The 22,096-nt window shown below is 46.2% G+C and overlaps 1 protein-coding gene across 1 annotated transcript in view; it reads right to left on the bottom strand.

Moving 5' to 3' along the window:
- The window catches only part of CDCP1 (CUB domain containing protein 1), a 59,821-nt gene that overhangs the window by 9,593 nt on the left and 28,132 nt on the right, over positions 1-22,096 (bottom strand). Inside the window, exons 3-6 of the mRNA XM_018038392.1 lie at positions 14,114-14,479; positions 12,524-12,892; positions 5,143-5,364; positions 3,747-4,127 (exon numbers count right to left, since the gene is read on the bottom strand). Of these exons, the coding sequence (XP_017893881.1) occupies positions 3,747-4,127; positions 5,143-5,364; positions 12,524-12,892; positions 14,114-14,479 (1,338 nt within the window). The remainder of the gene's footprint in view (positions 1-3,746; positions 4,128-5,142; positions 5,365-12,523; positions 12,893-14,113; positions 14,480-22,096) is intronic.

The raw sequence follows: 22,096 nt of genomic DNA, 5'->3' as shown, positions 1-22,096 counted from the left end.
ACCAAACATTAAACAGGCCAGTTTGCCAAACTGGTGGTTATCTCAGGTTCTTTTCAGAAATGCCCTCAGGACTTCCCTGGTGGTCAAGTGGTTAAGAATCACCTTTTAATGCAAGGGACGAAGGTTTGATTCCTGGTTGGGGAACTAAAATCCCACATGCCACATGGTATGGCTAGAAAAGTTAAAAATAGAAAGAAAGAAATATGCCCTCAATGGAGCTAACATTCATCTCATGCTCTGCACCATGGTGGGACTGGTATATACTGATTTATATTTTGGAGATTTAGAAAACTTCAGGTTCTGGGAGGAATTCTAGAATGGCAAAGCTGAAAGGGTCTCTAATCCACTCCTTACCTTCGGGTAAGATAAAACCCCAACCCTCCACACTGAGGATGGTGTGTCTTATTTTCAAAGACTCCCCAGAAGGAGTTTCTCTGGTAACCTAGAAGATACCAGACAGCCTGGACTGACCTTAATCTCACTGGCCAAAGATTCATCTCCCTCCCACTCATGGCTCTGAGAACAAAACTATGGAGTAAACCCTGAATTAAACTCTCAGTCAATTTAAAAATGAACTGAAAACTCTGTAACAGTGAATTTCAAAATCAGCCATATACACTGATGAACATAGATGTAAAAATCCTCAACAAAATTCTAGCAATCAGAATCTAACAACACATTAAAAAGATCATACACCATGACCAAGTGGGCTTTATCCCAGGGATGCAAGGCTCCTTCAATATCCGCAAATCAATCAATGTAATTCACTACATGAACAAATTGAAAAGTAAAAGCCATATGATTATCTCAATAGATGCAGAGAAAGCCTTTGACAAAATTCAATATCCATTTATGATAAAAACTCTCCAGAAAGCAGGAATAGAAGGAACATACCTCAACGTAATAAAAGCTATTTATGACAAACCCACAGCAAACATTATCCTCAATGGTGAAACATTGAAAGCATTTCCCCTAAAGTCAGGAACAAGACAAGGGTGCCCACTTTCACCGCTACTATTCAACATAGTTCTGGAAGTTTTGGCCACAGCAATCAGAGCAGAAAAAGAAATAGAAGGAATCCAAACTGGAAAAGAAGTAAAACCCTCACTGTTTGGAAATGACATGATCCTCTACATAGAAAACCCTAAAGACTCCACCAGAAAATAACTAGAGCTAATCAATGAATATAGTAAAGTTGCAGGATATAAAATTAACACACAGAAATCCCTTGCATTCCTATACACTAATAATGAGAAAGTAGAAAAAGAAATTAAGGAAACAATTCCATTCACCATTGCAATGAAAAGAATAAAATTCTTAGGAATATATCCCTAAAGAAACTAAAGACCTATATATAGAAAACTATAAAACACTGATGAAAGAAATCAAAGAGGACACTAATAGATGGAGAAATATACCATGTTCATGGATCGGAAGAATCAATATAGTGAAAATGAGTATACTACCCAAGCAATCTACAGATTCAATGCAATCCCTGTCAAGCTACCAGGGGTATTTTTCACACAGCTAGAACAAATAATTTCACAATTTGTATGGAAAAACAAAAAACCTCGAATAGCCAAAGCAATCTTGAGAAAGAAGAATGGAACTGGAGGAATCAACCTGCCTGACTTCAAGCTCTACTACAAAGCCACAGTCATCAAGACAGTATGGTACTGGCACAAAGACAGAAATATAGATCAATGGAACAAAATAGAAAGCCCAGAGATAAATCCAAACACCTATGGACACCTTATCTTCGACAAAGGAGGCAAGAATACAATGGATTAAAGACAATCTCTTTAATAAGTGGTGCTGGGAAAACTGGTCAACTACTTGTAAAAGAATGAAACTAGAACACTTTCTAATACCATACACAAAAATAAACTCAAAATGGATTAAAGATCTAAATGTAAGACCAGAAACTATAAAACTCCTAGAGGAGAACATAGGCAAAACACTCTCCGACATAAATCACAGCAGGATCCTCTATGATCCACCACCCAGAATACTGGAAATAAAAGCAAAAATAAACAATGGGATCTAATTAAAATTAAAAGCTTCTGCACAACAAAGGAAACTATAAGCAAGGTGAAAAGACAGCCTTCTGAATGGGAGAAAATAATAGCAAATGAAGCAACTGACAAAGAACTAATCTCAAAAATATACAAGCAACTTACGCAGCTCAATTCCAGAAAAATAAATGACCCAATCAAAAAATGGGCCGAAGAACTAAATAGACATTTCTCCAAAGAAGACATACCGATGGCTAACAAACACATGAAAAGATACTCAACATCACTCAATATCAGAGGAATGCAAATCAAGACCACAATGAGGTACCATTTCACGCCAGTCAGAATGGCTGCAATCAAAAAGTCTATAAGCAATAAATGCTAGAGAGGGTGTGGAGAAAAGGGAACCCTCTTACACTGTTGGTGGGAATGCAAACTAGTACAGCCACTATGGAGAACAGTGTGGAGATTCCTTCAAAAACTGGAAATAGAACTGCCTTATGACCCAGCAATCCCACTGCTAGGTATACACACCAAGGAAACCAGAATTGAAAGAGACACGTGTACCCCAATGTTCATCACACCACTGTTTATAATAGCCAGGACATGGAAGCAACCTAGATGTCCATCAGCAGACGAACGGATAAGAAAGCTGTGGTACATATACACTATGGAGTATTATTCAGCCATTAAAAAGAATACATTTGAATCAGTTCTAATGAGGTGGATGAAAATGGAGCCAATTATACAGAGTGAAGTAAGCCAGAAAGAAAAACACCAACACAGTATACTAACACATATATATGGAATTTAGAAAGATGGTAATGATAACCCTGTATGCGAGACAGCAAAAGAGACCCAGATGTATAGAACAGACTTTTGGATTCTGTGGGAGAGGGAGAGGGTGGGATGATTTGGGAGAATGGCATTGAAACATGTATACTATCATGTAAGAAACAAATCGCCAGTCTAGGTTCATTACAGGATACAGGATGCTTGGGGCTGGTGCACTGGGATGACCCAGAGAGATGATATGGGGAGGGTGGTGGGAGGGGGATTCAGGATTAGGAACTCATGTACACCTGTGGTGGATTCATGTCAATGTATGGCAAAACCAATACAGTGTTGTAAAGTAAAAAAAATAAAGAGAAAAAAAAACCCCCAACAAAATCAGCCATATAGAGTTCATCCATTGTGACTGATTTAAACCTCATTTACTGCCTGAGAAGATCATGCACTGGCCTCCCAGGAGGGCTCTGCTCCCCCATGCAAGAGCTCCAAAGATTCATCTCTCTCCCCATTTTCCTTCCTCTGTGTCCTCTGAACCACATTCTGAATTGTCAAAGCAGAATCATAAGCATGTCTGCATAAGGATTTTTATGTTACCACCTCAAGAATCCAGGACTTAAGACTATAGTTAGTTCTCATTTATGCCCTGCCTGCTTCCAAAAAAGGCTCGAGAGCTGATTATTTGTTCTGCTGCCTACCAACCATCACCTCTGATTGTCAGAGAGTGATGTCAGAGACTTATTTCTAACTCCTGGAATTGTCTACACTAGCCTAATGGTAAAATCAGGATTAGGATTCCTCATCTTGCGAGAGGAATAGCCCACTCAGGTACCCCTTTCTCTTCAAATCGGCAATTAAGTCGATCACAAAAGCAAAATGAATTCTCCAACGAGAAAGGCTAAGGGAGCATGGAGATGGGGAGAGAGTGAAAGACACCCTTACCTTTGAAGTGGGGGATAAAGGACACAGTCAGGTCCTGCTTAGTGCTCTCTTGTTGGAAGTTGGGGGCAAAGGTGCGGAGGGTCACCGAGATGTTCTCCTTCACCTGGATCTGCTCGATGGACCCTCCAGAGCAGAAGGAGCCGAAGTAAAGGTTCTGGCCCGGCACGGCGCTGGCCACCAGGTAGCTGAAGCTGGTGTTGCAGACTCTCTCGTGCGTGTGCTGCTGCAGCTTCTGGGCTGGCACCAGCGCCAGGCTGAGCCTGTCCTTGGGCACCAGCAGCTTCCAGGTGAAGTCGTGCAGCTGCACGGGCAGCTGGAAGATGAACTGTGGCAGCTGGAGCGAGTAGCGCGTCCTGTGGCAGTACCGGGGGTCCAAGCAGCCTGTGAAAGAGGGGCGGGTGGTACCTGGCTGGGAGGAGACTGGACGTGCACAGTGGTACCCAGCTGGGAGGAGACCGGAAGCGCATCCTCTCCAGCTCTCAAGTTAGCCCGAGGCTTTCTCGCTATTCCCTTTGGTCTCTCTTCCTTCATTCCTTCCTCCCTGGTGCTCCTTTCCTAGCTCATCTCCTGTTCTTGCTTTCTTACTCTCCACTAAACTGGCAGACCACCTTCTGGGAAGGAGTCAGAGTTGAAAACTTCTCTTCTTGTTTGCTGCCAGTTCTCATCTCTAAGACAACCTATATCTTAGATGCCAAGTGCCACATGGGCCAAGAGTAGATTTTTTTCCAGCATGCAGCCCTACTGCCTAGCGTCCCTGTCTGTGGGGAAGCATTTCTGCTTAGTGATTAGAGCAGAGAGTGGAGCTGGGGAGATCTCAGCTGGCATATCAGCTCTGCTGCTTCCTATCAGGGTGGCCTCGGGCTAGCTGCTTCGCCTCTCCTGGACCCAGCTAATGCCTCGGTGGAGACCCTAAGAGCATCCATGTGAGAGATGATGGTTGCCCAGGAGGGAGGTGCCTCTTGGTTTTGCTGCTCTCCACTGACGGAACATTTCTTACATGACGAGCACATGTCTGGCATGGCTAGTAACTAAAGGGGTTAAAAAAAATGGAAGAAGCCAAAGTTTTTGACCTCAAGACTTGCTCTTATGCAAGAGAAGAAAAGCAGGCAGTGAGAGTGGACTCAGGGGCCGTGCAGATGGGGGAGGTTAGGGAAGGCTACAAGGACTTCAAAAGAGGGAGACTGGAGGCTGGGCAGAGGAGACGTGAGCATGGACATGGGGGACGCTACCCGCTTCTGAAGGAAGCATGTCCCCACTGAAGCTGCTGGTCCTGAAAGGAGGTGTGTCTCTACCTCACTCTGTGCTTCCTTGTTGCCCTTGCTCACCCTGCCCTGCTGGTGATCAGATTATTTACAACCCACCCCGCGGACCCCACTGAGACAGGGCAGGATCGTACTTATGGTTTTCTCAGCGTTGATCCACAGGCGTGTGAGATCATCACAGAGGAAGGAGATACTGTGTGTGGAGCCAGCTGTCAGGGTGAGGTTGGTGCTGCAGGTCCGAGAGTTTAGGCACACGAAGCAGCCGGGGACAAACTCGCGTTTCAGTTTGCTGGGCCGTGGCTCGATGGACAGCGACATGGTTCGCTCCTTACTCAAGTCGACCACGTAGGTTTTATCTGGAACCACAAGTGCAAAACAGGCGTGAAGAATGGTCAGGACCAACCTCGTGTGAAGGCAAAAATGAGCAAAGAACCTCTCATGGCTGGGGAATGCTGGGAAGCTTGTTTATTAGTAAGAGAACATTATGATAGTTTGAAACAAAATTTTAAAAGAAGACGAGTAGACTGCATTTCTACCCCTCTCATGGAAGTACTTCATTTCTTCAAATTCATTTTAGTCCTTGTTCATCCACATGCATATTATAGTGTATATAAAATTGTATACTCAGCTTTTACTTTATTATTTTATACAGATATATCTACTTTACTATACAGTTTTCATACTCACTAATCTTTTAAAATATTTATTAAATCTTAGTCAACCAAGTGAGATGTAGCATCACCTATTTAAATATTCTTCTACTATGAACAGTTATTAACAACCGTCAGTATTAGTGCAGGGAGAGAGGATTCATAGAAGGATAGAATCACAGATATAACTTAGTCTCTAATACATGCTACATTTCAAATAAGCGACAAAAAGATGAACTATTTCATAGGCTGGGCCAAGAGAATGGTGTCTCCCAGGAGTAAAAGAGTAACGTTACATTGGTGCCTCAGAGCAGTCACCAAAATAAAAACAAAGAGATTGTCTTTTTAAATGTAGAATAAACACAAATTATAAAAGCAAAAAAAAAGATTAAAATGTCTATCTGGTTTAGGTACCATAAATAATGCTTGAAGGACAAAGCACACACTGGGAGAAAATATTCGTAACAGAATGACTGAGGAGTTCACAGTACAGGAAATATAAATGTCCAAATATCTAAAATGTGAAGGGTTCTTAGCATCACTTGTAATCCTTCTTGTAATAAGAGAAAAGCAAATTAAAATCAAATATAGTGGGACTTCCCTGGTGGTCCAGTGGTTAAGACTCCAGGCTCCTAATGCAGGGGGCCCGGGGTCAATCCCTGGTCAGGCAACTAAATTCCACACGCTGTAACTAAGGATTCTGCACGTGTCAGCAAAGATCCCACATACCGCAGCTAAGACCATGTGGCGCAGCCAAAAAAAAGTATAGTATAAAAATAAAAACTCTTCACCCCTATAAATCTAGCCATGGGGATATATGCCCACATTTGTACACCAGTGATAGTTAGTGGAATAATACTGGAATAGCTAAACAGACCATGAAACACATGAATGGAATATTACATAGCAGTTAAAAAGATGTAGTATGAGGCAAAATAGCAAGTTGTAGAATCATATTTAGACTGTGACATTATTTGATTGTAAAATCTCTATGTAAAATGAAATAGCTGTTTCTACATGTACATACTTACATACATTTGCATTTAATATTTAAATGAAGAGAAAAAAATTTGGCGAGAAATATAACAAATTCATAATTGTGTTTATGGGCCTCCCTGATGACTCAGATGGTAAAGAATCTGCCTGCAATGCAGGAGACCTGGGTCCCATCCCTGGGCTCGGAAGATCCCCTGGAGGAGGACATGGCAACCCATGCCAGTATTGTTGCCTGGAGAATCCCATGGAGAGAGGAGCCTGGCGGGCTACACTCCATGGGGTCACAAAGAGTTGGACACAACTGAGCAACTAAGCACACACATAATTGTGGTTACCCTGGGAGGGGGGCCTGGAAGTAGGGACAATACAGATTGTCAAGGAGATTTTAGCTTTGTCTGTGATGTTTGAATTTTTAGAGCAGGAGTTACCCAACAAAAAATAAAAACAAAGCCAACATTTAGTTAAGGGCTCCAGGCAGTTTCTGGTGGTTATGAAAGCTGAAAAAGAAGCAGTGTAACTGCTTCCGCAACCAGTGTTTACCCAGATGGGTCACTGGAAGCACGTGATATACAATGCTGGGAACTCACATCCCTTTACCTTATTTGAATCATGGTAACTTGGAAACCCATAGGACTTGAAGATACACTTAGTCTGTTGGTATTTTCAGAGCACGTAAATGTATCTTCCAAAAGGTAGAAATGTTAGTTGCTCAGTCGTGTCCAGCTCTTTGTGACCCCGTGGACTGTAGCCTGCCAGGCTCCCCTGTCCTTCACTATCTCCCAGAGTTTGTTCAAATTCATGTCTGTTGAGTTGGTGCTTGGTGGAGATGATTGTGAATCAAGCTCTCCGATAATCTCAGACATGGTTAAGCTGCAGGTTTTGGGCAATGTAGGCTATCTGTGCTCACACATCTGGTCACAGCTGGCTAGATCAGTCATTCCTCGAGTCCGGGGCAGCTTGTACATTACTGTCTTAAGACACAGGATGCTTGTGGTCAAGCCGTGGAAAGATAATCTCTGCAGGAGCTGTCTGGGTCTAGTGTGAGCCTAGTTGATATTTTCAGCAAAGTACAGAGGTTGAGAAAAGGGCTTTGGGGGGGAGTCAGGCTCAGTGGAGTACCTTCCTGCTGCCCACATTCATTAAGTTGGGGTTTTTTTTGGCAGTCTGAGCCGACTGTAGTTAGGCCTACTGGATGGATGGGTGATAAGGGTCTGGGTGCCTCTGACAGCTGCCTCTTCTGCCCTTGCCGAGGCTCTGCCTTTGCAAGGTGGCTGTGACAGCCGCCCCGTGTGGCCTGAGAAGGTCTCCCAGCTCTGCCCCTGCTCTGGTTCAACTTCTCTCGCCCGTGTCTAACTTCCCTGCAGCCGCGTTCTTGGTGCCGCCACTGTATGCCACCCTTGCCCCTTCTGAGGCGTGCTGCCTTTGGAGCATGCATCTGGGTCTTGAACCACTTTGGATAAAAAAGGGCCTCCTGAGAGCTGTTAAACAGGGTTTATGGAGGGCCTGGAATGTGCTGGATACTGCTGAGAGTGGGAAGATGGAGGAATAAGACAAGATGCCTGATGGGGTCTTTAGCAGGACCCAGACATGGACAGATGGATGATCAGATGGATGATCGGGACATGGTTGGTGATGAGTGCAAACCATTTTAATGGGGGCTCCTGGTATGGTGGTCTGGGCATTTGCTTCCTTCTGCTGGGACAAAGCAAAGTCAAGGCTCTTGAAGTTCCCCTCACCCACAACCTCTAGCTCTTTTCTCATCCCCAAAATTAAGAAAGAGCAGAGGGACTTCCCTAGTGGTCTGATGGTTAAGACCCGCTGCTTTCAATGCAGAGGGTGTAGGTTCAAGCCCTGGTCAGGAAACTAAGATTCCACATGCCACCAGGCGCAGCCAAAAAAAGTAAATTTTAAAAAAGCAAAGAGCTTAAACAGCACATATGTGTTTCTTTCCTGTGGCCACGAGGGGCACATCCTGTCTGGGGCCTCCTAGGCAGCTTGAGAAGGGCCAGGCTCTGTCACGAGTCTCCTCTTGGTACCCTGCCCCTCAAGCCTGAGGCACGCTCCCTGCTCTGAACCCCGTTACATGCCCCTGAAACTGCTTCTGGGGGGCTTCCAGGTGGGTGAACACGTGGAGATTTGGGAAGAGGGCCTGGAAGCTCTGCCCTCCTTCCCACACACCCATGCTTCTCTTCCATCTGGCTGTTCCGAAGTTAGCACGCAAGTGTGCTAAGTCACTTTGGTTATGTCCGACTTTTGCCATCCCGTGGACTGTAGCCCGCCAGGCTGCTCTGTCCATGGGATTCTCCAGGCAAGAACACTGGGGTGGGCTGTCATGCCCTGCTGCAGGGGATCTTTCTGACCCAGTGATCTTCCTGACCCAGGGATCAAACTCGTATCTCTTGGGTCTCCTGCATTGGGAGGCAGATTCTTTACCACTGCGCCACCTGGGAGGCCCTCTTCATTGCCTAGGAGAAGGTATATGTCAGGAGATCAAAAACCCCAGTGTGGACACAATGGGAGGCTCCAGCATGGCTGAAGTTATTGGCAATCTGTAAGAGTTCATCACAGATATGAACTGGCCAACCGTGGGTACAGAACAACCACAAGCGTGGAATAACCAGCTCCTAGCACCGAACAGCCAGCCACAAGCTGGTAATAGCTGACCACCAGCACTCAGGGAAGGATGGAGATGATGACCCCTCTGCCAATACAAGCGCAGAGACAGTGCCAAGGTGGGGAAGACAGCCAAGTGGGTAGAGATGCCAGCCAAAATTTCCTCTGAAACTTCTATCATCTGTGCAAGAAAGTGAGAAACAAGACCAACGGCATTTGTTACCACCAGCTGATGCCGAGAGGGCATGAAAATGACAGAGAGAATTGGCTGGAGCAGAACCAAGAGACCTGGCCCTGAAGACTTCCGCCCGGCCCAGTGATGCACAGCGTCCCGGGGGTCCTGGGACCCTACAGTGATCCGCTGCAGCCCCAGAGGAGCCTGCGGAGAAACGGCCACCCACACGGTGACCACATGTTACACCAACAGGGCACAAAGATTGCAATTATTAAAATCAACAAGACATGAAAAGAAAATAGAAGAAACTCCTCTGGGAAGGGACCACCAGCATCCTACAAATCTCGTCTGCCTTCTGGATTGCCAGCTAACCTCTAAGGACAAGTGCCGTGTCTTGTTCGACTCTGCCTCCCTTCCCTGACCTGGCGCCTGGCAGGATAACATTCAGACAGTGCTTACGACCTGCCAGGCAGTGCCACCTCACTGCATTTTCACAGCACCCCTATGAGGGCAGGCCTATTAGCTCCACCGGAAGATGAACGGAGTCACACAGGAGTGAAGTGACTTGCCTGGGCTCACACAGTGAGTAGGGGAGCCAGGATTTTAACTTCTCGGAGGCCAACTCCAGCGTGAGTGCCCTTGACTGCCAGGCTATGCTGCCTGCAAGACAAGCTGTCCACACATATTTATAGAACCTGACAGACGTGTGAGTGCACAGGGCTGGCTGCCTTGCACAATGTCCTGAAATGTAGGGTCCATGTTGGGTTTCAAAGATGGAGATGTCCAGAAACTCAGAGCTCTCAGGGCACCCAGCCTCGACTAATTTTATCTCTAAAGATACTTCTGCTGGACACCCCTGATAGTACAGTGGGTAAGAGTTCATCTGCCAACGGAGTTGACACGGGTGTGATCCTGGGTCTGGGAAGATCCCACATACCGCAGGGCAACTAAATCCATGAGCCCCAACTGCTAAGCCTGTGTCTAGGGCCCAGGAGCCGCAACTCGGAGGCCTGCGTGCCCTCCAGCCAGTGCTCCAAACAGACACCACCACAGTGAGAAGCCCACACACCACAACGAAGAGCAGCCCCCACTCACCGCAACTAGAGGAAAGCCCGCCCAAAGTAATGAAGACCCAGTGCAACCAAAAATAATCCAATCAAATAAAAAAGATACTTCTGCCAGCCAGGTTCACTCAGTAGTCGAGAAAAATGCAAACCCTGCTTGATGTAAAGCCTTGATGCTGCTAAACACATCTAAATTGCAATTAACCACTATTTACCTCAAAACTAAAGCTGTATCCTTCTTGATGCTGGTAATAGCATGCTTAACAATTTGATCAAATGTAGCTTTCAACCCAGCTGATGTTTCAGAAAACAGAATTCATCAGTAGCACTTCACTATGACCGAGACGGTAAACAAATCCCTCCGTCTTCTACAACTCAAACTCAGTCCATTTCTGATTCCTCCGATGGCTGTTTCCAACATTCTGCTAACACTGACGACAGTGGAGTCATCAATGGACACACACACATGTATATATAACGTTATGCCTTGTACACGGTTCTTGTGAATGAGAAGGAATCTTGGGCCAAGATATGATGGAACTGAGGCTTCTCCAGGAGCCAGGCTCCAAGCGGGTGCTGAGCAGGCACTCCCAAGACAGCATCAGATGGCCAAATCTGGGAGTGGATCCCGTGTGATCATTTGGCAGATATTTACCAGGCCTGCCGGTCCACACTCCCACTTACTTTCTCTGCCTGTTTCTGCCTACTTCCCGAAGCAAATACTGATAAAGATAAGGATGAGAAGCAGCCCGTGGGCAGGATCCATCCTTAGCACATGTCACAGAGGTCCTGGTTCAAGGCCCCCTGTCACAACCCACAAACTCCAGCTCATAGACAACCCCCGGGAAGATCCCCGGGGGCTCATCCTGTCCCTTTTTCTCAACATCCACACCACTCCCCTCCTGTGAGGCAAGGGAACCCACGGAACAAGTATTATGGAAGTGCTTGCTGTCAGGGGCTGACCTCGTACTGATCCAAGGGTAGGGGCTCTGTGAGAGTGCACTCGTCAGAGCTGGGGCCTCCTCCAATGCTGTGCCCTGGGCACGTCGCCTCGCTGTAGTTTGGGCCCTAACAACCCTTCTTGAGGTTCACGGCATCTCAGTAAATGTGTGTGGAATGATACGCAACGTCACTGTCACAGAACCTGGGGTTCTGTGTGGTCCAGAAGCACAGGCTGCAGGTTCTGAGCGTGCTCTGCTCCTGGCAAGCTGTGTGATGTTGGCCTAGTGTCATAAGCTCCCCGAACCTTCTGGTTTGTCATCAATAAATGAAGATAACTCTTGGGACTTGCCTGCAGGTAAAGCAGGTAAGAACCCGTCTGCCAATGCGAGGGACACAGGCTCGATCCCTCTTCCGGGAAGAGCTTGTGCGTCACTACTCATGTGCAACCACTGAAGCCCGTGCACCTGGAGCCTACGCTCCGCAACAAGAGACGCCCTCACAGTGAGAAGCCCGTGCACCGCGATGGAGGGCAGCTCCCAGTCGCCGAAACCCAGCAGCGAAGACCCACGCAGTCAAAACACACAAACAATTTCAAGAAACAAATGAAGGCAACCCCTGTCTCCCTTACAAGACTACAGTAAGGATTAGTTGGGACCACCTGAGTGGTGTGCCTAGGGCAGGACTTGGCACGCAAAGTATGTGCCCATGGTATGGGGCATTCAGCCAATAAAAGTGTTAATAGCACTGCTCACAGTGATGGTGATGTCCTGATTTACCGGAGGGTCAGTCAAGACACGAGCTCTAGAGCGTAACCTTCCAGTGTCTTCATTAAAAACAACTCAGCACCCTGAACGCAGGATCATCTTAGCTTATTGTGCTGAAACGGAGGCATGCTCCGCGTTCACCCAGTGACCTGGTGTCACTAGCAACGCACTTCCTGAAAGTCTTACAGGGTCCAGGGTCCAGTCCAAGACTGACTTACAGACGGGAAGTAGGAAGGAATCTCGCCCCAGGCAAGAGATTCCAGGAAGGAACAAAGGAGGAGGGAGGGGGAAGGAAGGTGGGGCTCACTTACTGCTATCATTCTGTGGATGCTGGACGGAAACTTGAAACTGCAGCCGGAGGATGCCTGGATTCTGGGCATCTTGGTCACAGCCCTGCAGAGAGAGGTTGAAGTTCCCGGCCATGTTCCCGGGCTGCTGGTCCTCCAGCTTGAACACCTCGGGGTTGGTGGTGGAGCCTGGAATGTAGTACTCCACTCGCTCCTCCTTCTTCACGCAGTTGGAGACGCTGAACTGGAGGAAGGAGACGCTGGCCCGCAGAGGCGCGGGGATGACGAACTGCCATGTCATGAGCTCGTCCTCGGGGAAGCCGGCCGGGTAGTTGGCGGACATCAGAGTGGCCGAGCCCTCACCCTCGAACACAGACTCGATGATGCAGAGGCCTGTGGGGGTGGAACCCAAACGAGAGAATAGGAGGTGATTACACTCTGCCTTGGTCATTCGTGGCTGGAGGGACAGCGGTTAGAGAAGAGGTGAAAGGGCAAGGTCTCAGATCCTGAGCATTGGGTTTGGATATGGCACGTTTATACTCAAGGTAGAGGAGATCAAACCAGTTAGTCTTAAAGGAAATCAACCCTGAAGATTCATTGTGAGGACTGATGCTGAAGCTGAAGCTTTGGTCACCTTTCATTGAAAAAGACCCTGATGCTGGGAAAGATGGAGGGCAGGAAAAGAAGAGGATGAGATGGTTGGATGGCATCACTCACTCGATGGACATGAGTTTGAGCAAACTCTGGGAGATAGTGATGGATAGGGAAGCCTGGTGTGCTACAGTCCATGGAGTCGCAAAGAGTCGGACACAACTAAGCGACTGAACAAGACTGAGAATGAGGCTACATCAGCATGTGTGAGTAAATGTGTAATAACCAGCCCAGCAGGGGAAAACAATAAAGCCCTAATTTGTAGTGTCTGCCCACTTCCTTGGTGTAAAGACTCCCATTGTTGCTGTTTCCAAACTGCCAAAAGGAGATGGATGAAGATGGAGGTGGGAGGTGATGGAGAGCCTCTCCCATAACATAGGATTTTTACCGTACAGATCCAATCGGCATACCCACCCTCAGAGCATAGAGAAGAGTAAACTGCAGTAACTAAGCAGGGATGAGCTTCAAGTTCTTATTACCTTTGCTCCTAAACTAATTTATCTAGTTATAAGTTTATAGAGTTTTAATTATTGCTCTGTTTACTACCAGCTCACGAAATTCCAAAACACTTAGCAATTGGCACTCAGAGCTGTGGTGAGCCAGCATTGGCACACCGCCACCAATATAATTCGAGAAAATATGAAAGAGACGGAAGATAGGACAAGGACATGAGAAGCAGAGCCTCGGAGTGGTAGGTCTGCGCAGCCAGTCCCATTCTACTTCTTGAACACAAGTCTCACATACCAAGGACAAAGGACAGAGTCGCCACCTGGTCTGTGTAACAGAGAAGGGTGGGCTCTCACCAGGCGGCCCTCGTGCTCACAGAAGAGTGGGATGTGCTTTAAGGGGTCATATGGAATCACAAAACTGCCGCCATCAGACTGTTTCTGACTGAGAGCTAGGCTGATTTTGTAGGTTTCAACCTCAACCACTAGTTGGGGAGACAGGGGTGGGCAAGCTCACGTTTTATCGACGAGCGGTTTGCGATGCTGAAGCCAGAGACGTTTCTCTTATGGAACCACGGCAGGTCCAAAGCCAGGTTCACTCCCTCTTGCATCTTGATCCGGGACACAGTGCCATTGCCGCAGAAGGTTCCGATCTTGACCATCGTGCTGGCGTCGACGCGGCCACTGATACGGTGAGTGACTCCATCCGGGCAGTCCTCCAACGGCCCAATCTGCCTCAGGCGTGACAGGGAGAACTGCAGCTCGAGACTGACATTCTTGCTCGCTTTGATGTCCCAGATGAAGGTTCTGTTGAGTGTGGGCAACACCGACGTGGAAGGCTGAAGATGAACCTCGCCAAAAGGACACTGGCCTGACACGCAGTCTGAAACACAGTCACAAAACGGTCTGGTCACAAACGCTACTGGGCCCCTCACTGCCCCACCTCTTCAGCCCCTGGAGTGCAGGGTTCCCCAACCTTTGGGATCTAACGCCTGATGGTCTGAGGTGGCGCTGATTTGGTAATAGAAATATTCATGTTGTGTAGCAGAAAGAAACAAGACCCTGACACTGGGAAAGATTGAGGGCAGGAGGAGAAGGGGGCGGCAGAAGATGAGATGGTTGGATGGCATCACTGACTCAATGGACATGAGTTTGAGCAAATCTGGGGAGTCGGTAAAGGATAGGGAAGGATGCCAGCATGCAGCCTGGCACGCCGCAGTCCATGGGGTTGCAAAGAGCCATACACAACTGAGCGACTGAACAACAACCGGCAGAAACCAACACAGCACTATAGAGCAATCATCCTCCAATTAAAAGCAAATAATTGTTTGAAAAAGGTAAAAAAATAATTAAAATAAAGGCTACAAAAATAATAGGAGTAAAGTGAAAGTGAAGTCGCTCAGTCGTGTCCGACTCTTTGTGACCCTGTGGACTGTAGGCTCCTCCGTCCATGGGATTCTCCAGGAAAGAATACTGGAGTGGGTTGTCATTTCCTTCTCCAGGGGATCTTCCCAACCCAGGGATCAAACCCAGGTCTCCTGCATTGTAGGCAGACGCTTTACCATCTGAGCCACCAGGGAAGACTGCTGTAAGAAGTAAGGTGCACAATAAATGTAATGCCCTTGAATCATCCCCAAACCATCCCCCCCCCGCCGCCCCCTGCACCTCCCATCTCCTGGCTACCTGAATGCTGCCTGCCAATCGCTCAGGAGTGTGTCCCTCTCTGGGGAAGTGCCTTGGCTGGAGGGAACTGCTTTGGGGCAGAAAAGCCTGAGAGATTTCCCTGCCCCCTGACTCGAATCCCCGCAGAGGGTGGCAGCCCAGAGATCTTCAGTCGTGTCCGACTCTCTGTGACCCTATGAACCACAGCTCACCAGGCTCCCCTGTGCATGGGATTCTCCAGACAGGAACACTGGAGTGGGTTGCCATTCCCTCCTCCAGGGGATCTTCCCGACCCAGGGATCGAACTTGCGTTTCCTGCGTCAGCAGGTGCATTATCACGGGGCCACAGGGGAAGCCCCAGTCACCACCAGCCTGACCCTCTGCCCCTTTTCACATGACCCAGCCCAGCAATTGCCACTCAAGCTCCAGTTCAGCCTGCAGCTAAAACCACAAGTACCCCTCACTTTACTCATTTTATCCTGTTTTCCTCACTTCTTCAAACGTTTCTTCCGACAGGAACTCTCCTTTTTTTTAAGAGGGTTTTTTTTTTTTTTGACCTTTTTTTTTTTTAAGTCTTTATTGAATTTGTTACAATATTGCTTCTGTTTTATATTATGGTGTGTGTGGTTTTTTTTTTTTTTTTTTTTTGCTGAGAGGCATGTGGAACCTTAGCTCTCCGACCAGGGATCAAACCTGTACCCTCTGCACTGGAAAGTGAAGCCTTAACCACTAGACCGCTATGAGAGTCCCTCCCCCAAGGAAACTCTCTTGATACCGACTTAAAGACAAGAATCCCCACGTCAGGCTCTGCTTCCAGTGGACCAGACCAAAGTCACCTCCTAACTACACGTCTCCCCCACTTTCTGCAAGTTCGCTTTATACCACTTCACTTTTATGAAAGACTTACATTAGTACATGTTTCCACGAACCAAAATAAATCCAAAGAGAATTTTTACTTTTATGAAAAAAGGTGGAAAGCGTGAACAGCGTCTGGTGTTTATTTTGCAGGGAGCCATTAGAGGCAGTGCATACCTCAGGAGTGGGCATTGCTCTCTCTCCCTGGAATGAGACTCAGCCTCTCAGCAACAAGCCGTCACAGCTCTGCACTGTATCTGTGAGCATCTGTGCTTTATTTCAAATTACTTTGTGCCTCCATTAGCAAAATATGTCCTGTGGTAATTGCTGCTTCGATTTACACCATTCCAGCTTGTGAAAAAAGTGTCATAGGAACAGCTTTTGAAGAGCAGGGGAAACCAGCATTGTTTTCCAGATTAAGTTAGTGGAGTCCAGCTTGTGGCTCCATTCTCAGCCCCCCAGAGAGGGGGCCTTTGCAGTGGGGCTTGTGCTTTGGGATGTTCTACCTCCTTGATCCGGAAAGTCATGATTTCGTAATTTTTCAGGCATTGCGCCAAGCTTTACCCTTTAAAACTGGTTTTCCCATCGGTGCAGTCATCAGCAGATGGAGTATGCCCTGAGTATACAAGCCCTTAAGGGCTGGAACCCAGAGGCCAGGTCATCTTCTTGCCTCCTGGCTTTACTGCTGGTACGTTATTACCACTGCTGTTGAATCTTTTCCCCTAAGGCTAATGTCTAATCCTTTGATGTACTTTGTTTCCTAAACCTTTTTAAAACAAAGGGAGAATTTTCAGTGAGGTGGATTTAACTAGAATCTGTGTTACAGAGTGAGAAAGAGAAAAACAAATATCGTATATTAACACATATATATGGAACCTAAAAAAATGGTCCTGATGAACCTACGTGCAGGACAGCAAATAGAGACGCCGTCAGAATAGAGAGGGAGGGACAGGAAGGCCTGACGTGCTGCAGTCCATGGGGTCGCAGACAGTCAGACGCGACTGAGTGACTGAACAACGATAGAGACGCAGACACAGAGAATGGACTTGCGGGCACAGGTGGGGAAGGAGAAGGTGGATGAACTGAAAGAGGAGCATTGACATACAGACGTTGTGCAAGACACATAGCTCGTGGGAAGCTGCTGTATAGTACATGGAGCGCAGCTCCGTGCTCTGTGATGACCTAGAGGGGTGGGAGGGAGGCTCAAGAGGGAGGGGATATAAGTATACCTATGGCTGATTCACGCTGTTGCATGCAGAAACTAACATGGTAAAGCAATCATACTCCAACTGAAGAGAAATTAAAAAGAAACAAAAGAAAACAAAGGGAGAAATGTTGTCTCAGAGAGGCAGTAAGGAAAAGCAGGCAGTGTGGCTTTTGCGGTCTCAAGCGCAGGGAATCTGAAAGGTGCAAAGCACTCTGGCCACTGTAATAATAATCTGCAAGTTTTTTATTGCTGCTCCGGGGGACTATGTGAAACTACTGCCAACTCGAAAAGGATTTATGGGAGAATTTCAGAGCTGTCAAGGACCTCTGAGGTCAGCACATTAAGCCTCTCACATTTTGCAAAGAGCCCTGGGCTCCGGGTGGCTTGTGTGGCGCTCACAGTACACACGCTCCCAGGACCAAAGCCCAGACTGTTGTTTGTTGACTTGCACTCTTGCCAGTCCCCTGCACTGCTCGAGTGATAAAGCAAGGTTAGATAACGAGGTGACAAATGCAGGTAAAATCAGGTTTTTTGTGTAGGTAAAGATAGTATCAACATTTTGGAGCTCACAGAAACTCTACTGTTTGCATTCAGCCAGGGCTACCTTTCAGCTACACCTCCCATGTGGCTCAGAGTGGCTCCTACTGGCTTCCGTGTTCTTACGGGATCACTTAGCCCAACTAAGGCAATGATTTCTGACTTAATTCCATAACAAGTACCTGGAGCAAAAAAGCTCCATCTCTCAGCCACAGCCCTGCCACCAGTCATGTGACCCTGCGGCTGTCAGGTTGTGTGGACATTTTTTAATGTGTTGCTAAGAGCTTAGTTTTCAGAATGGACACACAAGTTCAGTTCAGTTCAGTTCAGTTCAGTGGCTCAGTCGTGCCTGACTCTTTGCAACCCCATGGACTGCAGCACGCCAGGCCTCCCTGTCCATCACCAACTCCCGGAGTCCACCCAAACCCATGTCCATTGAGTCAGTGATGCCATCCAGCCATCTCATCCTCCGTCGTCCCCTTCTCCTCCTGCCCTCAATCTTTCCCAGCATCAGGGTCTTTTCAAATGAGTCAGTTCTTCGCATCAGGTGGCCAAAGTATTGGAGTTTCAGCTTCAACATCAGTCCTTCCAAGGAACACCCAGGACTGATTTCCTTTAGGATGGACTGGTTGGATCTGCTTGCAGTCCAAGGGACTCTCAAGAGTCTTCTCCAACACCACAGTTTAAAAGCATCAATTCTTCGGCGCTCAGCTTTCCTCACCGTCCAACTCTCACATCCATACATGACCACCGGAAAAACCATAGCTTTGACTAGATGGACCTTTGTTGGCAAAGTAATGTCTCTGCTTTTTAATATGCTATTTAGGTTGGTCATAACTTTCTTTCCAAGGAGTAAGCGTCTTTTAATTTCATGGCTGCAATCACCATCTGCAGTGATTTTGGAGGCTCCAAGTCTTCAGTTCCCCGTCCAGTGTAAAAACGTTTACGTAACTCAAATGATTCCTTATCCAGAGGATGGAGAAGCGTCATTTCTGTAGTGATTCACACCTCACTTCCCCTGCACAGACTTCTACTTTCATTAGCTTTAATGGAGTCATTCGAGAAGGGATGACATTGTAAATCAGTTATATCTGATATAAAATAAAAGTTAAACTTCTTTTTTTAAAAAGAAGGGAGACAGCATAGGGGCTAAACATTGAAACTTTCAGAATGTTTATTCAGAAAGGTTTTTAAAAACCAGAGGTAAGCAGAACACTGAACTTGACTCCAGTGTGTAGATTTATAATTCTAAAAATGTTATTTTCATATCATTTTCAAAAACTACGAGCATGGGTTTTTATTATTCGGGAAACTGTGTGAGACGAGTCTCATGAGATGTGTCTTGTGAGATATGATTGTGGTATCTTTTTCCTTTTTGCAAGATGGCAGTCATTTTCTTGACTTAACTGATTATAAAAGTAATGCCTGCTTGTAAAAAAATGACAGTACGGAGGAACAGAAAGAAGACATGGATGTCAGCTGTTCCCCTCCCCTACTCACTAGAGAAATGATATAAGGATAGCATTTTGGTGTTTAATCCTCCAGACTTGAGGCTCTGTATGATTCTGTGTATTTAATAAAGTGAAATTAAACTATACAAGGGCTTCCTTGTATAGTTTAGTGAGAAAGAATCTGCCTGTCAAGCAGGAGACACAGGTTCGATCCCTGGTTCGGGAAGATCCCCTGGAATAGGAAGTGGCAACCCACTCCAGTATTCTAGCCTGGAAAACCCCATGGACAGAGGACACTGGCGGGCTACAGTCCATGGGGTCCAAAAAGAGTCAGATACAACCTAGGGACTAAAATAACAACTATGAAAACCATTCTCCTACTGAAAGCTGCACTGTTTTGCATGGAACAAAGCGACCAGAGGTATCTTTCCATGTCAAACATTAATACATAGATTTCCTCCATTCTTTAATAGCAATACACCATCCCTTTGAATTCTAAGTATATCAATAGTCTCCTCACCTATGTGAAAGCTTCACTGACATTTTAACTGTAATTTACTTAAACTCATAAATTAATTTTGGGGAGAAATGACACAAAAAATACTGAGATTTTCATCAAGTAACATGGGAACATCTCTCCATTTACTTACATCTTCTCTTTGGTCTTTCAGGAAAATCGTATATTTTGCTTCATATACATCCTATGTATTTATTAAGATTATCTCTAAATACTTAAACAGAAATTTTGAATACTGGCGACCAAAAGCATGCACAGTGGGAATCCTTATGTTGTTCCTTGTTTTACTGGTAATGCTTCTATGTCTGATGGTTAAATATACTTGTTATTTCTTTTTCTTGGCCACACTGTGCCGCAAGCGGAACTTCCCCTATCAGGGATCAAATCCACGCCCTCTGCAGTGGAAGCATGGAGTCTTAACCACAGGATCGCTAGGGAAATCTCTGCTATTGGTTTTTGATGAATACAATTTATTGGATTAAGAAAACATTCCTCTATTTCTGCTTTACTAAGAGTGTTTTGGGCTTCCCTGTTGGCTCAGCGGTAACGAAGCCTGCAATGCCAAAGAGGCAGGTTTGACCCCGGGGTTGGGAAGATCCCCTGGGGGAGAGCATGGCACCCCACTCCAGTGTTCTTGCCTGGAGAATCCATGGACAGAGGAGCCTGGTGGGCTATAGTCCATAGCACTGCAAAGAGTCGGGCGTGACTGAAGTGACTGAGCATGCATGCCAGAGCATTTTATTAAAATCATTTAAAATCATCTATTAAGATGATCAAGTGTGGGCCTCCCTGGTGGTCCAGTGGTTAAGACTCCATCTGCCAATTCAGGGAACATGAGTTCGAACCTTGATCTGGGAAGATTCCACATGCTACAAGGCAACTAACCCATCAGCCAAAACTACTGACCCCATGTGCCTACAGCCTGTGCTCTGCAACAAGACAAGACACTGCAATGAGAAGCCCGAACATCGCAATCAAGAGTGGCCCGCACGCTCTGAAACTTGAGATAACCCATGCTCAGCAACGACGACCCAGCACAGCCAAAAATAAATAAACACAATTGAAAAAAAAAAAATCAACTGCAGTTCTTCCCTTTCACATGCTCACAGGCTGCAGTACACTGAGCTGATTGGCTAATGGTTAGAACTATCCTGTCTTCCAGCAAGTTCCCCTGCCCTTGTTGCTTTGGTCTTTCCATGCAATTTTTGGATCTGATATACTTCTATTTTACTTAGGATTTTGCGGGCAAAGCATATTCATAAGAGATTAGTCTATTTTCTTTTTATGCAGTGGAAGAGTTTGACATCAGGGTTTTAAGGACCTTAGAAAAATGAACTGTGAAATTTCACCTCTTTCAACGTTCTAGAATGGGGTCTGACAAACCACAGCTCATAGGCCCAATCCAGTCAAACATCTGTTCTTGTAAATAAACAAGGCATGTTCATTGCCCATTTGTTTACCTATTGTCTATGGCTGATTTTGTGCTATCATAGCGGAGCGGGGGAGTTGTAACAGACACCATCTGGCATAGAACGTCTAAGATATTTACTCCCTGGCCTTTTACAAAAAAAAGGTTTGTCAACCTTCCTCTGGAATTGTTTAAATATCACAGAAATTATCTGCTACCTGGAGTTTTATAGGACACTTCTGTGAAACCACCTCTGCCAAACCCAAACCCTTTCTCCTTCACATTGGACATTTTTTCCAGGCTCCTCCTTGATTATATATTTATTCACATATCCTCCCTTTCTTTGAGTCAATCTGGCCCGGTAAATTTTCCCTGGAAATCATTTTGTCATTCAGATTTTCACAATTATTATCAGTCTCTTACAGTTTCAGCAATCTGCTTTCTATATGTCATTAAATCCATATGTATACATTCACTGTTACATATTTGCAATTTCTCTTTCTTCTTTCCTGAAGACTAGTCAGAGATTCGTCTATGTAATTGGCCTTTACAAAGAACCAGGTTTCGGCTTTGGTTATGGACACTTCTGTTTGGCTGCACTGGGTCTCCACTGCTGTGTGTTGAGTGGGGGCTACTCTCTAGCTGCACACAGGCTTCTCACTGCCGGGTCTTCTCTTGCTGTGGAGCGCGGGCTCAGCAGTTGTGGGACATGGGCTCAGCTGAACTAGAGATTGAACCTGTGTACCGTGCATTGGGAGGCGGATTCTTAACCACTGGACCACCAGGCAAGTCCATAAACATAATTTTTAAAACTGCTTTCAAGTACTTGAATTTCTCTTTTTATTTTTATGAATTCCTTCTTC

This window comes from Capra hircus, chromosome 22, assembly GCF_001704415.2.
Source record: "Capra hircus breed San Clemente chromosome 22, ASM170441v1, whole genome shotgun sequence".
NCBI lineage: Eukaryota > Metazoa > Chordata > Mammalia > Artiodactyla > Bovidae > Capra > Capra hircus.
The sequence above is the reverse complement of the archived record's forward strand: the minus strand, read 5'-3'. Positions and strand labels throughout refer to the sequence as shown.